The 17,380-nt window shown below is 40.9% G+C and overlaps 1 protein-coding gene across 1 annotated transcript; it reads right to left on the bottom strand.

The window, feature by feature from the left end:
* Positions 1-15,746: 15,746 nt before the first annotated feature.
* On the bottom strand, positions 15,747-16,226 carry LOC110906991 (uncharacterized mitochondrial protein AtMg01250-like). The gene has a single exon (XM_022152033.1). It carries the CDS (start codon positions 16,224-16,226, stop codon positions 15,747-15,749), a length of 480 nt encoding a protein of 159 aa, XP_022007725.1.
* Positions 16,227-17,380: the final 1,154 nt, after the last annotated feature.

The raw sequence follows: 17,380 nt of genomic DNA, 5'->3' as shown, positions 1-17,380 counted from the left end.
ACTGTTGGCGGCAGAAGACAGTGATTGACGATGGCACCGGTTTGTCGGACATCGAGTTCTTCCATCTTAATAAAATGTAACGTCCGATAATAATAGGAGAATAATAAGTAATGAATAAAGGCGTGGAATTAAATTTACAGTAAAAGTATATAAAAAAGAGAGATAAATAAAAAAGAAAGATAATTTATACTTTAGCTATGAGTTCTTCCAGTAATCAATCTGTAATCACGAAGAAGAAGAATAAGCATTAATAAAAAGAGATATGGTCTTGTTATAAGATAAGTAAATAAGTTTCATAAATAGAGAAACAATCCACTTTTTCTTTCTTTTTTTTTTGAAAAGTAAACTTCATTAACAAAGAGCCGGCCCAAACCGAGCCGACCAAAAACTACAAAACAAGACTACATATTTACAAACGAGACCCACTCCTTCCAACAAACCTCTTTGAACTTCGACCTATTTGAAAACCATAAAAAACCGAGAGCTTTCACCTCACTAATAATCCTATCTATCCTAACCTCAGAATTGGAAAATTTGTAATTGTTCCTAGATCGCCATATACTCCAACACGCAATCCTTATTATACCTTGAACCGCTTCCTTCTTCCTATCCGAAGCCGAAAGATGATTATGAATGTCGAAAAGATCTTTAATCGAAAACGCGAAGATGTTGGGGATCTTGCACCAAATGCTAATACCATTCCACACAATCGATGCAACCTGACAAGCTAAGAACAGATGATCCATGCTTTTGTCAGCCGAACTGCACATGGGGCATGATTGATTGTCAACATGAATGTTTCTTTTCAGCAGAGCATCTCTAGTGGGTAGTCTATCCAGCTCCGATCTCCACACGTGTATATTGACTTTGGCAGGGAGCCACTTACACCATTCCACAATGTGGCCGAATTCCACCCTTCGATCCCTAATCAGCATCTGTTTCACTGCATTCACCGAAAACGAGCCATCCGAGGCCGGCGACCACTCCCACCTGTCGGACGAGTCAGAGAGATTGACTCCCGATAACAACCCACACAAGTCTTCAAGACTTTCAGTAAGAACCTGACCTTCAATCGCTTCTTTCCAACTCCAAGAGAAGACTGTATCACTGCCAATATTCAAAACTCTATCCGAGACTTTACATTTTTTAGCCGAATCCAGTCTAAATAACTCCGGGAATCTCAAGTTAAGGGGTTCTCTGGTAATCCATGGATCAAGCCAAAAGGCGATAGCATTCCCGTTCCCGACCACTCCATGGAAGTAATTTCTAAGCGGGGCTCCTCTAGCTTTGGTGTTGATAAAAATTTTGGCTATAGATTTCCAAATACCGGAATAGGAATTCTTAAAAGGAATACACTCCCACCCCACCCTACTAAAATGAAACGCATCAATAACTCTCTTCCAAAGGGTACTATCTTCCGTTTTATACTGCCACCCCCATTTCAAGAGAAGAGCCGTGTTGACCTCTTGTAATCTACTCAAACCGAGACCTCCATCTTTTCTGTGACACGTCACCCTCTCCCAGGCAGCCCAATGCATTTTTTTCTCTTCCGCGGAACCTCCCTAAAGAAACTTCTTGATCATAGCTTCGAGCTCCATTATAACCTTTTTAGGAGCTTTGTACAAAGAGAAATAGAAAGTTGGGAGACTTTCCAATACGGATTTAATGATAACCACCCTGCCACCTATCGACAGGAGGTGAGATTTCCATTTGGCGAGACGAGACCAAAAAACGTCAATCACAGGATGCCAATTGGATATACGATTCATATTTGCACCAACATTTTGTCACACCCTGGCTTTGCGGAAGCGTGGGTTTATTTGGTGTGACTTCTTAATACCATAGCTTAATCACAACAAAGCTATATGAAAGTAAAACCATGATGTTCATCCATTGATTCAAGTTTTAAAAGTAAAATACGACAACATTGTTTAAAGTTGACACATGCAACGAGTTACAACCCAACAAAATAAAAACATTGTTCATAAGACACAACCACAAACATAAAATAAACACCGTTTAAGACTTGTGACTCGTCCAGGCAAAAGTCACAACCCCTAAACGTGGATGACATCACTTCTCCTACGCAGCATGAAGGCATAGCATACCTCGCTAGATCCCTAATTCCCTGAAATACATGTAAGTTGAAAAATCAACAAAAATGTTGAGCGAGTTCATGTGAAAGTGCGTATGTAAAACCTTTGTAATACATTTGTAAGTATAAAAATCCCTGGTATGTAGCAAATAAGGAAAAGTGAGATCACCAATGGTTTGCAAGGCCATTGATATGTGTGAAGTGCAGTAGGAAGACTCAAACCTAGCAGATTTTTGCGTCGGGCTCAAAGTCACCCCGACGTCCGTACAGTTGGGCCTGGAGTTGGGCTCGCTACACCCAGATAGATCTACCACTAATGACCCTCGCTCCTACAATCAGGATTAATGGCCTCTAGTTTCCGCCTACCCACTCACATGATCTAAGTAGTAACCCTCCTTACGCTAACCATACCATGTAAAAAGTATTCGTAATCATAGTAACATGTATTTCACCCCCGAAGTTTAAAAACTGAAAACAGTTAAGAGAAAAGGGGGAACATGAACTCACAGAAGTGCGTCTCGAAATAATCCCTCCCAAAATAACCTGCTGCGTGACGACCTACACGTACTAACTTCTATTAGACGGACGGTCGTGCCTTGGCTTAAGGTTTAATGTTTTTGGGAAATAGTTAGACAACTATTTCGTATTTACACTTCTTAATTATTTAGTAAATATATTCCTTCCCAAGGATGGGGGTTTTAATACAGGTGGGTTTTATAATTCCGAAAATATATTTTTAAGTCTCACTTAAAGAATATATTTTAATTCATTTGTCTAGAACATTCTACCTCCAAAATATACATATTTTTCCCAAAAATATTATATTTTATTTCATACAATTTCCAAAATAATACTTTTATCAAAATACGCATTTAAGAGTATTTTTCCGAAAATACATAAGTTACATTCTAAAGTTCGTGTGGTAGTAACAATACCGGTGTAACTTAAATATTTACTTGTGAAGGCGTTGGTATTATTTTGGAGTCGTATTTTCATGATATTTCCAGTTATATTATTTTTACCCTAAAAATAATATATCTAGTTCACAAAATAATCATAAAATCACACAAGCGTTTTACTATGAAATATATATTCTAAATATATATCTCACAAGTTTTATTTACGAAAATCCACCTCCGACACTGGGTTATTTTGTAATAAAAATCATGGCGAATTTTGTTTGGAAAAACAAGTTAAAAATATCTTTATAACCACTTGCCACAAAAATATTTCTAAGTGTTATTTTCTGGAAAAATTTCGCCAGAGTTTCCTCTGTAACTGGAGGTGGCCACGCTTACTAGCGTATCATTTTATTTTCAAAATGCAATCAACAACTTATCAATCATCAACATACAATATTCAAACATCAAACTAGTCAAAAATAAGTATAAATCGCAAACTCATGAACTTGTAAGCTTTGTAAAAATATGTAGCAACCTTTTAACATATTTAGTGGATCTCGTCATCTTTAAAAATAAAATTCGTTTCTTACAAACTTTATTTTTTTAAAGAATATGTGATTTTACAACTTGTAGTCAAAAATTACGAAAATGTTTCTTTGTTAAATCCTTCTTGTCACACAAGTGTTTACACACTTGCTTGTTCACAAAAATGCTTTTAGTGTTTGTAAGATCCGGGTTTTTAAACAAGACTTGTATATTTTACTTGGTTTTTCCGAAAAACCACTTGCAGATCTTTAGATCTACTAGTTTAGAACTCTATTTTACAAGAAAAATCACTTTTACACAAGTTCATGTTTATATGTGGAAGGGTTCATCATCCTGCAACTTTTACACTTAACATATTACTAGTTCATGTTCCATGAACATGATCTAGCATGGTTAGATGACGATCCGTTCCACTACTAGCAACTAACAACATAAAATAATCACAAGTAGTCAAGATTTACAAGATTTACACCATTAGTTTCTCTTTATCCATCTAGTTCATCATTCTTTCAAGACTTTTAGTTTTGATCTTGTGTGTTCTTGAGTTTTAACTGTTAAATCTCTTATTAACCACTTTAAACAAGAACAAGAGGGTGTCTAGAAGCACTTACTACTAGCTCGTGGCTAGGGAAGAATCTAAGCGTAAACAAGGTGGATAAAAGCAATGTAGAGAGGTTCTTGAGTTTCCGAAAGCACCGAGTCTCCTCGTATGTCACCTTGCACCTTGGTATGTATGTGGAATAGCTAGATCAAATCTTGATGATGGGTGGATGATGGATGGTGATCTCGGCCGAAGACAAGGCAATAGGGAGAGAGAGAGCAAATTTGTGAAGTGTGGAAATGAATGAAAGTTCTTATCCCTTAAGCTTATTTATGGACCAACTTGTGTGTTTAACCAACATGTAAAGTGCCTCCAAGATATTAGACAAGGCTTATTAAAATAATCAACAAATGGGTGGTGTGTCACCACATGGGGAACCGATCGGATGAGGGGGGGGGTATATGGTTAGATTTTGATGATATAGTTAAGTGTCAAGTAAAGCTTTAAAATGCCTTTTATAGTGTTTTTAGTGACACAATAAATTCCCGACACTTTGGAAAGTGTCTAGTGTTATTTTTCCATGTTTTTGCACTTTACTAGTTAAGTTAAATGCTGATTTTTTTGTATAAAGTGCAGGATTTTGTATTTAGAGCATGTTTTAGGCACATCCGGTCACTGTAACTATCACCTAGTGACGCAGTTTTACAATCCTCACCTCCCTACACTCCCTACTAGTGTAGCAATCTATTCCTGGCTCATACTGGTCTTAGAGACAATGTCTGTCTAGTGCTGGCTATGTTTGTCACTATAGTTTGTGTGTAAATAATGGAGTGATAGTAATAAAGTATGATGCATGAATATGTATGTATCAGAAATCAAGAAGCAGTTTAACCACAATTGTAGGCAAGCACAGTAATTAAGCATTAATTAAATATTAATTAATTTGTACGGATACCTGTTTTGGTGAGGGTTGTCACATTCTCCACCCGTTAAGAAAATTTCGTCCCGAAATTTTATGCACTGCTTCTAGTTGCAGGGGCCTTAGGAAATAAGTGGGGGTATTTCTCTTTCATTCGATCCTCACGTTCCCAGGTGTATTCTGGTCCATGTCTTGCATTCCAACGAACTTTGACGCGTTTAACACTGCTCCTGCGGGTTTTGTTTATCTTCCAATCTGTAACCTCAACTGGTTCTTCGACAAAATGGAGCGTGTAGTCAATATGAATCTCTTCTGCGGGAATGACAACAGTTTCTTGCGTTGGACTCTTTTTCAGATTTGATACATGAAATGTATCGTGAACACCATTCAGCTCGGCAGGTAAGTCCAACTTGTATGCTACTAAACCAATTCTTTCCAGAATCTTGAATGGACTAATATATCGCGGATTCAACTTTCCACGCTTCCCGAAGCGTGCCACACCCTTCCAGGGTGATACTTTCAACAATACCATGTCTCCTACCTCAAACTCCAGAGGTTTCCTTCTTCTATCCGCGTAACACTTTTGACGATCGCGAGCCACCTTGATGCGATCTCGGATCTGTGCAATCTTATCTGTGGTTTCCTGGACCACATCAGGACCAACCAATTGTCTATCACCTGCATCAGACCAACAAAGCGGTGATCGACACTGGCGTCCATATAGAGCTTCAAATGGTGCGGCTCCAATACTGGTGTGGTAGCTGTTGTTGTATGAGAATTCGACCAATGGTAAATGTTTATCCCAGTTACCACCCAGATCCATAACACATGCTCTCAGCATATCTTCCAATGTCTGAATGGTTCTCTCGCTCTGGCCATCAGTTTGCGGGTGAAATGTTGTACTCAGGTTCAACTGTGATCCAAAAGCTTCTTGGAAAGACTGCCAAATCCATGACACAAATCTTCCGTCTCTATCAGAGATGATCGAGAGAGGCACTCCATGACGTGCAACGATTTCTCTCATGTATATTTCAGCCAATTTGCTCGTGTTGTCTTTCTCTCTGATGGGTAAGAAGTGCGCAGATTTCGTTAACTGGTCCACTATTACCCAAATAGTGTCATGACCTCTTGGCGTTCTTGGCAACTTCGTTATAAAGTCCATTGAAATTTGTTCCCATTTCCACTTGGGAATCTCAGGTTGTTGCAAAAGTCCTAAAGGCTTCTGGTATTCAGCTTTTACCTTGGCGCACGTTAAACACTTGCTAACATAAACAGCAACGTCGCCTTTCATCCTAGGCCACCAATAATAATCCTTAAGATCTTGGTACATCTTATCTGCTCCTGGATGGATAGAGTACCGTGATTTGTGAGCTTCACCAAAAATAACTTTTCTCAAACCACCAAACAGAGGAACCCAAATCCGTTTCATGAAACATAGCGTTCCTTCCTCGTTTGGCGCTAATTGCTTCTCCATCCCACGGAGATATTCCTCTTCAATGTTCCTTTCCTTCAGAGCGTCTTTCTGCGCGGCACGAATGCGCAGGGAAAGATCCGCCTGGATAATCATCTCCAAAGCCCTAACCCTTATGGGTTTGATTCTTTCCTTTCGACTTAAGGCATTGGCGACCACATTCGCCTTCCCTGGATGATACTTGATCTCGCAGTCGTAGTCGTTCAACAATTCGACCCAACGTCTTTGTCTCATATTCAGCTCTTTCTGGTCGAATATGTGCTGTAGACTTTTATGATCCATAAATATTGTACGCTTCATACCATACAAATAGTGTCTCCAGATCTTCAACGCAAATATCACTGCGCCTAGTTCCAAGTCATGCGTGGTATAGTTCTTTTCATGAACTTTCAATTGGCGCGAAGCGTACGCTATAACCTTCTGGCGTTGCATTAACACGTAACCCAAACCTTGACGTGAAGCGTCACAATATACCACGAAATCATCAGTTCCCTCTGGCAGCGCTAAGATCGGCGCATTGCAAAGCTTGTCTTTCACTATCTGGAATGCTTCTTCCTGTTTGACTCCCCAATCAAACTTCTTATCATTCTGCGTGAGGTAAGTCAATGGTTGAGCGATCTTTGAAAAATCCTCAATAAATCTCCGATAATAGCCAGCCAAACCTAAGAATTGTCGAATCTTGGTTGGCGTCTTTGGAGTCTCCCAATTCTTTATCGCTTCAATCTTGGTAGGGTCCACATGAATCCCATCTCCATTAACCACATGTCCAAGAAATTGGACTTCGCGTAACCAAAATTCGCACTTCGAGAATTTGGCATACAACTTTTCCTTCTTCAGCAACTCCAAAATGGCTTTTAAATGCTGTTTGTGTTCATTCCTCGTCTTCGAATAAATCAAGATATCGTCTATGAATACAATCACGAACTTGTCGAGGTACGGTTTACACACTCTGTTCATCAAATCCATAAAAACAGCTGGCGCGTTTGTCAACCCAAACGGCATCACCAGAAACTCGTAATGTCCATAACGAGTTCTAAAAGCGGTCTTAGGAATACTTTCCTCTTGTATTCTCAGTTGATGGTAACCTGATCGCAAATCGATCTTCGAGTAGTAGCTTGAACCTTGCAGCTGATCGAATAAGTCATCAATCCTTGGCAGAGGATATCTATTCTTGATAGTCAACTTGTTTAACTCCCGGTAGTCAATACACATACGAAAACTACCGTCTTTCTTCTTGACAAACAGAACTGGAGCTCCCCAAGGTGAGAAACTTGGTCTGATGAATCCTTTGTCTAGTAGCTCCTGGAGTTGTGTGGACAACTCCTGCATCTCTGAAGGGGCAAGTCGATAAGGTGCTTTAGCCACAGGCGCAGCGCCTGAAACTAAGTCAATGTGGAACTCCACTTGCCTTTGGGGTGGCAATCCTGGCAAGTCCTCTGGGAAGACTTCAGGATACTCTTTCACGACAGGGATGTCTTCGATCTTTGGCTCAGCAGCTTTCTTATCCACGATGTGTGCCAAGAAGGCAGCACATCCCTTCTGTAGGCACTTTCGAGCTTTCAGGCAGCTGATGATTCTTAGAGGTGTATCGCGCTTTTCTCCATGAACTATGATCGTTTCTCCATCTTCGGTTGGGATGCGAATGATCTTTTCGTGGCATACAATCTCAGCCTTTTTGCTCGACAACCAATCCATCCCTACTACCACGTCGAAGCTTCCTAACTTGACTGGTAGTAGATCCAAAGTAAACTCACGCTCTCCCAACTCGATTACACAACCTCTGACAACTTCATTAGCTTCAACCAACTTTCCATTAGCCAGTTCGATCGAGTACGGAATATCTAATTTACTAGAGGCTAACCCAAGCATACTCTTAAACTCTAACGACACGAAGCTATAATCGGCACCAGTATCAAACAAAACGGATGCAAAGCGTTGGTTTATAGGGAACGTACCAGTAACAACATTGGGATCCTGGTGCGCTTCCCTCGCCTCGATGTTAAACACTCTTCCGCGGGCTTGATTCAGCTGCGGGCATTCCTTCTTGAAATGCCGAACATCCCCACAGTTAAAACAGCCCAGTCTTTGCCCATTACCACCTCCGTTCCCAGCTTGATTGTTGTTCTGGTTTTGATTCGCATTACCAGCTTGATTTGCACTGTTTCCTCAGTTTCCATTGCCTCCATTATTCCATTGTGAACGATTCCCATTACCACCACGGTTATTGTTCCTATTTCCAAAACCTCCTTGGCCACCTCGGCCAGCATTAACCCAACAAGTATCCTTCAAGTGGCCAACTTTCCCACAAGCTTCACATATTTTTGGCCCACACCGGCCAGAATGATGACGCTGGCAGGTGTTACACTTGGGCTGTGTACCCAAATAACCTTTCCCTTTCTTCCCAGCACCGGTTGCAGCTTGGACCGGTGTGCTTGATTCTCCTTTCTTGCCAACACTGCTTGTACCTTGCTTGAAGTTCGAGAACTTCCTTTTGTTCTCGCCAGACGACTCTACGTGGGTCTCCTTCTTCTTTTGCTCAACATTCGAAAACTTGTTTAAGTGGATGGCTTCCTCCGTAAGAGCTACGCTCAGATCGATGGCCTCTGTGATTGTCGCAGGCTTGGAAGTAGTGACCATACTCATGATCTGAGGTGCTAAACGCCAAATAAAGCGCTCGATTCGCTTGAATTCCGGTGTAACCATATAAGGTACCACATGAGATAAATCATGGAATCTCTGCACATACTCCGCAATCTTGGGACCTTCCATCTTCAAGTGCCAGAATTCCGTTTCCAGCTTCTGAATCTCAGCACGTGAGCAGTACTTTCTTCGCATGAGCTCTTTCAGCTCATTCCATGTCATCGCATAAGCGGCGGCTTCACCAAGAGTTTGTACTTGTAAGTTCCACCAGGATAGGGCTCCATCGAAGAATAGCCCCGAAATGTAGGTCACTTGTTATTCTGGAGCGCACTTGCTCATCCGAAGAACAGACTCAGTCTTTTCGGCCCATCTTACAAAAGCAACAGCACCTCCGGTTCCGTCGAAGTTCACGGGCTTGCAGTCGAGGAACTGCTTGTAAGTGCTCCCTGCACATACGTTAGAATATACAAATGGTATTAGCAAACATGCTATAAATATCCAAATGTATCGTAGTATGTCTCAACGACTTAACATTACCATGAGGTGGATTGTTATTGCCGTTGTTGTTCGAATTGCTTCCGCTGGTTCCTCCCTGTGAGGCTGCATACTGTGCAATGGCGGCAACAATGATTTATTGGAGTTCTGCCTCGTTGGTAGGCATGCGTGGACCACGTCTCGGCGGCATCTTCTAAAAGATGTGTTCACGTAGGTCAGGCCATAATAAGTAAATGAATCATACGTATCCCTTTTATCAAACACATAACATCTCATGTTACAAATAAACCAAACACATAACATCTCATGTTATAAATATAAACAATCAATCCAACATCACGTATAATGAGAATACTGCGATTGCACTATCATAAATCAAGACCACAATGTAAGGCTTACAAGTTCATAACTGTATCGTACATCATCAATGACTAAGGGTCACATCGCCCTAGCCCAAACTATCAAATCAGTGACAACAACATCCAATATACAAAACATCAAAAATCATAATAATCCAAAATGCGGTCTCCAAAAAGGCTGTATAGTTTGCACAATCGCGGTCCTCTCATCAAAAGTCTACCTGCGTCGAACAAAAGGCCTAAGCTGATGGCGGTGGAGGAGGGGAAAACGAGAAAAGAGTAAACGTCGCATATGAAGCCAGTCCTCCTCCATAGCGCGATGAGAATGCATCAAGTATGCTATCTGCTGCTCAGGAGTCTAAAAACGAGCGACAGAATCAGGTGAAAGTGGACGCGGAGGGTGTGATACTGCAGGTGGGGTCTGGCAATGGCACGGGCGTCGCTGAGCTCTCTCCAGCTCCTGTACGCGACGGGTCAGCGCCTCCTGCTGTATCATGAAAGATGTGAGAATATCCTTCGTAGAATACCCCACGTGGTATGGGTGATACGGATCAGATGGTGGCATAATGGGGGGCGTAGTCCAGAGGAACGGCTCACTAGGTGGAGCGAAGGATGGTACAGTAAATGGTGCAATAGTGGGAACAACAGTAGGATGAGAAATATGGGGCACAAACTGATCTCCTCCTGACACGAAAGGTGTATGACCAAAAGGCTGACGTGATGAACCCTCTCCAGGACATGGTGGAGGTATGTCCTGAAGAAATGTGATAGGTAAGTCTGTGCGGCGAGCATCTGGGGTGTGTGTGGGAAGCAAAGGAGTATCGATGGGAGCCGAAACAGGGGCTGAAACGGGGGCTACAGGTGGTGTAACTGGTATCACGAAAGGTGGGTAATCATCGTCATCATCTATCCACCCATTGCGGGTATGCGCGTATCGTGGATCAATATGGGTCGCAAAAGGTGCACGGTCGAATAGCACCGGCACTGGATCAGGTAGTGGTGCAACAACAGGATCCTCTAACAAAAGTGGAGCATCAACATGAGCATCGATAGCATGATCATCCACTAACGGTGGAGCAACAACAGGATGATCATCAACAGGTATATCGTCAACAAAAGGAGCAACAGCAGGTGCATCGGCATGGTCAGGGTCATGCTCTAATGCAAGGTCAGGAGCAACAACTGGCTCAGGGGCCACAACAGGCTCCAGATCAACAAACTCCATATCAAAATCGGCTGGATCAGCAAACATAGGGTCGACAGGGGCTACAAGATCCTCCAAGGGCTGGTCTAAGTGGATGAACTCAATATCCTGGTCAGGATCAAAACCAAGTGGAAAAACAGGATCTGGATCATCATCAACATCGTGATCGAACTCAAAACTGTGTGTGGGAACCGGTGCAGCTGATGACGCCATGTCCGGGTCGGCGTCGTGTGAGTGGTGCTGCACTCCCTGAGTGTGCGAAGGTGCGGATGCTACAGACTCAAAGGAGTCTGGAACAGGTGAATGAACGGGAGCCTCCTCTGCAGGAGCATCAGCAATGAGTAGGATGTCATCAGCAGCAATAGGGATCTCACCCTCAAGGTCATCCTCAAGTGGGTCCTCCTCAAACAAATCGACGTCATCGTCGGAAACAATATCAAGGGGCATATCAACAACGGGATAAGCAGCAAGGGGCACAGGAGCAGGGATCACCGCGAGTGGTAAGTCCCCAGCGAGATGGCCATCAGCACGCTCGGCTATGACATCAGGTAGCGCAAAGGGCTGGAAGTCGTCATCGTCTGTGCTGGTAGTATCGGAAGTGTAAACCTCGTGCTCCGATGAAACTATGTCATCTGATACTATAACCATGGGATCTGTAGTGTCTGACTCTCCAGTATCTGATGAAGGCATGATATCTGTAACACAACACACATATGCACAAACAATCAATCATATAATCAAATAAACATGTTAGTCACCAATTAATCAAGCAAGCATTTCTTCCTAGTCCCACTAGACTAACCTCCCAGCCTCTCAGACTGAACCTCCTAGTCTCTCAGATTACCCTCCCAGCCTCTCAGACTGAACCTCCTAGTCTCTTAGACTACCCTCCCAGCCTCTCAGACTGAACCTCCTAGTCTCTCAGACTAATTTCCTGGTCTCCCCGACCAAAGCCTCCCCAATCTTAAAGATTGGCCCCTCAGTCTCCCTGACTGAATCCCTGGTCTCCCCGACCAACCTCCTAGTCGATAAGACTAAATCCCTGGTCTCCCTGACCAACCTCCCAGTCGATAAGACTGAATCCTAATTTTGAAAAAGTGTTCATACTTTTTGTTTGTAAAAATGTTTTGTATCCGGGATCAGGACGTAATGTATGCAATGTAAAAACGTTTTCGTGAGAGCCCTAGTGATCATAGTCTGGACTCGAGAAGGAATCCTAGTTCGCTATGATCAAAGCTCTGATACCTAGCTGTCACACCCTGGCTTTGCAGAAGTGTGGGTTTATTTGGTGTGACTTCTTAATACCATAGCTTAATCACAACAAAGCTATATGAAAGTAAAACCATGATGTTCATCCATTGATTCAAGTTTTAAAAGTAAAATACGACAACATTGTTTAAAGTTGACACATGCAACGAGTTACAACCCAACAAAATAAAAACATTGTTCATAAGACACAACCACAAACATAAAATAAACACCGTTTAAGACTTGTGACTCGTCCAGGCAAAAGTCACAACCCCTAAACGTGGATGACGTCACTTCTCCTACGCAGCATGAAGGCATAGCATACCTCGCCAGATCCCTAATTCCCTGAAATACATGTAAGTTGAAAAATCAACAAAAATGTTGAGCGAGTTCATGTGAAAGTGCGTATGTAAAACCTTTGTAATACATTTGTAAGTATAAAAATCCCTGGTATGTAGCAAATAAGGAAAAGTGAGATCACCAATGGTTTGCAAGGCCATTGATATGTGTGATGTGCAGTAGGAAGACTCAAACCTAGCAGATTTTTGCGTCGGGCTCAAAGTCACCCCGAGGTTCGTACAGTTGGGCCTGGAGTTGGGCTCGCTACACCCAGATAGATCTACCGCTAATGACCCTCGGTCCTACAATGAGGATTAATGGCCTCTAGTTTCCGCCTACCCACTCACATGATCTAAGTAGTAACCCTCCTTACGCTAACCATACCATGTAAAAAGTATTCGTAATCATAGTAACATGTATTTCACCCCCGAAGTTTAAAAACTGAAAACAGTTAAGAGAAAAGGGGGAACATGAACTCACAGAAGTGCGTCTCGAAATAATCCGTCCCAAAATAACCTGCTGCGTGACGACCTACACGTACTAACTTCTATTAGACGGACGGTCGTGCCTTGGCTTAAGGTTTAATGTTTTTGGGAAATAGTTAGACAACTATTTCGTATTTACACTTCTTAATTATTTAGTAAATATATTCCTTCCCAAGGATGGGGGTTCTAATACATGTGTGTTTTATAATTCCGAAAATATATTTTTAAGTCTCACTTAAAGAATATATTTTAATTCATTTGTCTAGAACATTCTACCTCCAAAATATACATATTTTTCCCAAAAATATTATATTTTATTTCATACAATTTTCAAAATAATACTTTTATCAAAATACGCATTTAAGAGTATTTTTCCGAAAATACATAAGTTACATTCTAAAGTTCGTGTGGTAGTAACAATACCGGTGTAACTTAAATATTTACTTGTGAAGGCGTTGGTATTATTTTGGAGTCGTATTTTCATGATATTTCCAGTTATATTATTTTTACCCTAAAAATAATATATCTAGTTCACAAAATAATCATAAAATCACACAAGCGTTTTACTATGAAATATATATTCTAAATATATATCTCACAAGTTTTATTTACGAAAATCCACCTCCGACACTGGGTTATTTTGTAATAAAAATCATGGCGAATTTTGTTTGGAAAAACAAGTTAAAAATATCTTTATAACCACTTGCCACAAAAATATTTCTAAGTGTTATTTTCTGGAAAAATTTCGCCAGAGTTTCCTCTGTAACTGGAGGTGGCTACGCTTACTAGCGTATCATTTTCTTTTCAAAATTCAATCAACAACTTATCAATCATCAAAATACAATATTCAAACATCAAACTAGTCAAAAATAAGTATAAATCGCAAACTCATGAACTTGTAAGTTTTGTAAAAATATGTAGCAACCTTTTAACATATTTGGTGGATCTCGTCATCTTTAAAAATAAAATTAGTTTCTTGCAAACTTTATTTTTTAAAGAATATGTGATTTTACAACTTCTAGTAAAAAATTACGGAAATGTTTCTTTGTTAAATCCTTCTTGTCACACAAGTGTTTACGCACTTGCTTGTTCACAAAAATGCTTTTAGTGTTTGTAAGATCCGGGTTTTTAACAAGACTTGTATATTTTACTTGGTTTTTCCGAAAAACCACTTGTAGATCTTTAGATCTACTAGTTTAGAACTCTCTTTTACAAGAAAAAACACTTTTACACAAGTTCATGTTTATATGTGGAAGGGTTCATCATCTTGCAACTTTTACACTTAACATATTACTAGTTCATGTTCCATGAACATGATCTAGCATGGTTAAATCACGATCCGTTCCACTACTAGCAACTAACAACATAAAATAATCACAACTAGTCAAGATTTACAAGATTTACACCATTAGTTTCTCTTTATCCATCTAGTTCATCATTCTTTCAAGACTTTTAGTTTTGATCTTGTGTGTTCTTGAGTTTTAACCGTTAAATCTCTTATTAACCACTTTAAACAAGAACAAGAGGGTGTCTAGAAGCACTTACTACTAGCTCGTGGCTAGGGAAGAATCAAAGTGTAAACAAGGTGGATAAAAGCAATGTAGAGAGGTTCTTGAGTTTCCGAAAGCACCGAGTCTCCTCGTATGTCACCTTGCACCTTGGTATGTATGTGGAATAGCTAGATCAAATCTTGATGATGGGTGGATGATGGATGGTGATCTCGGCCGAAGACAAGGTAAGAGGGAGAGAGAGAGCAAATTTGTGAAGTGTGGAAATGAATGAAAGTTCTTATCCCTTAAGCTTATTTATGGACCAACTTGTGTGCTTAACCAACATGTAAAGTGCCTCCAAGATATTAGACAAGGCTTATTAAAATAATCAACAAATGGGTGGTGTGTCACCACATGGGGAACCGATCGGATGGGGGGGGGTATATGGTTAGATTTTGATGATATAGTTAAGTGTCAAGTAAAGCTTTAAAGTGCGTTTTATAGTGTTTTTAGTGACACAATAAATTCCCGACACTTTGGAAAGTGTCTAGTGTTATTTTTCCATGTTTTTGCACTTTACTAGTTAAGTTAAATGCTGAATTTTTGTATAAAGTGCAGGATTTTGTATTTAGAGCATGTTTTAGGCACATCCGGTCACTGTAACTATCACCTAGTGACGCAGTTTTACAATCCTCACCTCCCTACACTCCCTACTAGTGTAGTAATCTATTCCCGGCTCATACTGGCCTTAGAGACAATGTCTGTCTAGTGCTGGCTATGTCAACATGTTTACTGGGTTATCCGTTCATGGTGCTAACAGTGCTTTTGTGCATCAAGTTTGTCACTATAGTTTGTGTGTAATTAATGGAGTGACAGTAATAAAGTATGATGCATGAATATGTATGTATCAGAAATCAAGAAGCAGTTTAACCACAATTGTAGGCAAGCACAGTAATTAAGCATTAATTAAATATTAATTAATTTGTACGGATACCTGTTTTGGTGAGGGTTGTCACACATTTAGACCGAGATACCTGAACAGGAGGATGTCGGGCCGACATCCCACCTCAATAGCCATATCCCCAGTCTCCTGAGCCTCCACACCGATGCCGTATAGGTTAGACTTTTCCATGTTAATCTTAAGACCCGAGCACACATAGAAACACCGCAGAATTCTCACGACGTTAACTACTTCATCCTTAGACCATTCACCCATAACGATGGCATCATTAGCATACAAAAGGTGCGTAATAATCGGACCATTGTTAGGAGTGACAATACCCTTTAGCACTCCTGCCTCCTTAGCCCGGTCCAGCATACACGATAAAGCTTCCATAACCACTAAAAACAGGAAAGGGGAGAGCGGGTCGCCCTGTCGCATGCCTTTTTCACATCTAAAGAGAAAAGTTGGAGCTCCGTTAACCAGAACCAAGGAGGAAGCCGATTTGAGAATGCCCCGAATCCACTTGCACCAAGTAGACGGGTACCCCATTTAACATAGAATATCAACCACAAACTTCCAATTCACATTGTCGTAAGCTTTTTCAAAATCTATTTTCAGAAAAAAGGCTTTTTGTTTCTTCTTTTTAATCCACGAGATGAGCTCGTTCACAATTAAAGGCCCATCCAATATGTACCTTCCTTCCAAGAATGCCGATTGGGATTCCGAGATAACACCATACAGGGTCTTCCTCATACGATTGGCGATAACCTTAGAGATTGATTTACTAATGACTCCAACCAAGTTTATAGGCCTGTAGTTATTAAGAGACACCGGATCGTTAATTTTGGGAACTAAAGCGATGAAAGAACAGCCACAACCATCGCTTATCTCCCCATTATTATGAAACCAAGCGAAAATCTTGGAGAAATCTTCTTTAAATAAGTCCCAAAATTGCTTGAAAAATCTGAAATTCATCCCGTCTGGACCAGGAGCCCGATCGTCCCCACATTAAAAAATAGCTTCTTTTATCTCTTGATCAGAAAAAGCTTCTACCACCATAGCTCTATCTTCGTCCAAAATTTTCTTAATATTCTCACTTAAAAAAACAGGTCTGTTGGAGGAATATTCCTTGAACCTATCACGAAAAAAAGAGTGGACATGTTTTTTAATTAGGGAAGGTTTCGAGCACCACTCACCATTGATAGAAAGGCCATGAATCAAGTTAGCCGCTTTCCTATTGTTAACCATAGTGTGAAAAAATTTAGAATTCTCGTCTCCATCCAAGGCCCATTTGGTCCGCGATCTTTGTTTAAGATCCATATTTTTTCTGTTTTCAACTTCCTTCAGAATTTTTTTTTATTTTCCGCTAAAGACCATTCTTCGTCTTCCGTAAGATCCCTTGACTCCATATCAAGCTCCAACTGTTCGAGTTCAGAAAGCGCTAAAATAACTTCTTCCTTCTCCTTTGAAAGAAACTCATCCCTCCACTTTTTGATAGCATCTCTGATACACCCAAACATGGAAGAAAGACACTTATCCGGCGGGTCAAACGGAAAGAAACCTTCCACTGCCGATTTGACAGCATCCTCAAAACCTGGTTTTCCAAGCCAAGAACAAAACACCTGAAAAGGCCGAGGGCCGAAGTTCAGGTCAACAATGTCGAGAATGATCGGACAATGGTCCGAATGAATAGACGGGAGAAC

The sequence above is a fragment of the Helianthus annuus genome, chromosome 14 (assembly GCF_002127325.2).
Source record: "Helianthus annuus cultivar XRQ/B chromosome 14, HanXRQr2.0-SUNRISE, whole genome shotgun sequence".
NCBI classification, from domain to species: Eukaryota; Viridiplantae; Streptophyta; class Magnoliopsida; order Asterales; family Asteraceae; genus Helianthus; species Helianthus annuus.
Note: the sequence above shows the minus strand (reverse complement) of the source record. Positions and strands in the feature narration are given on the sequence as shown.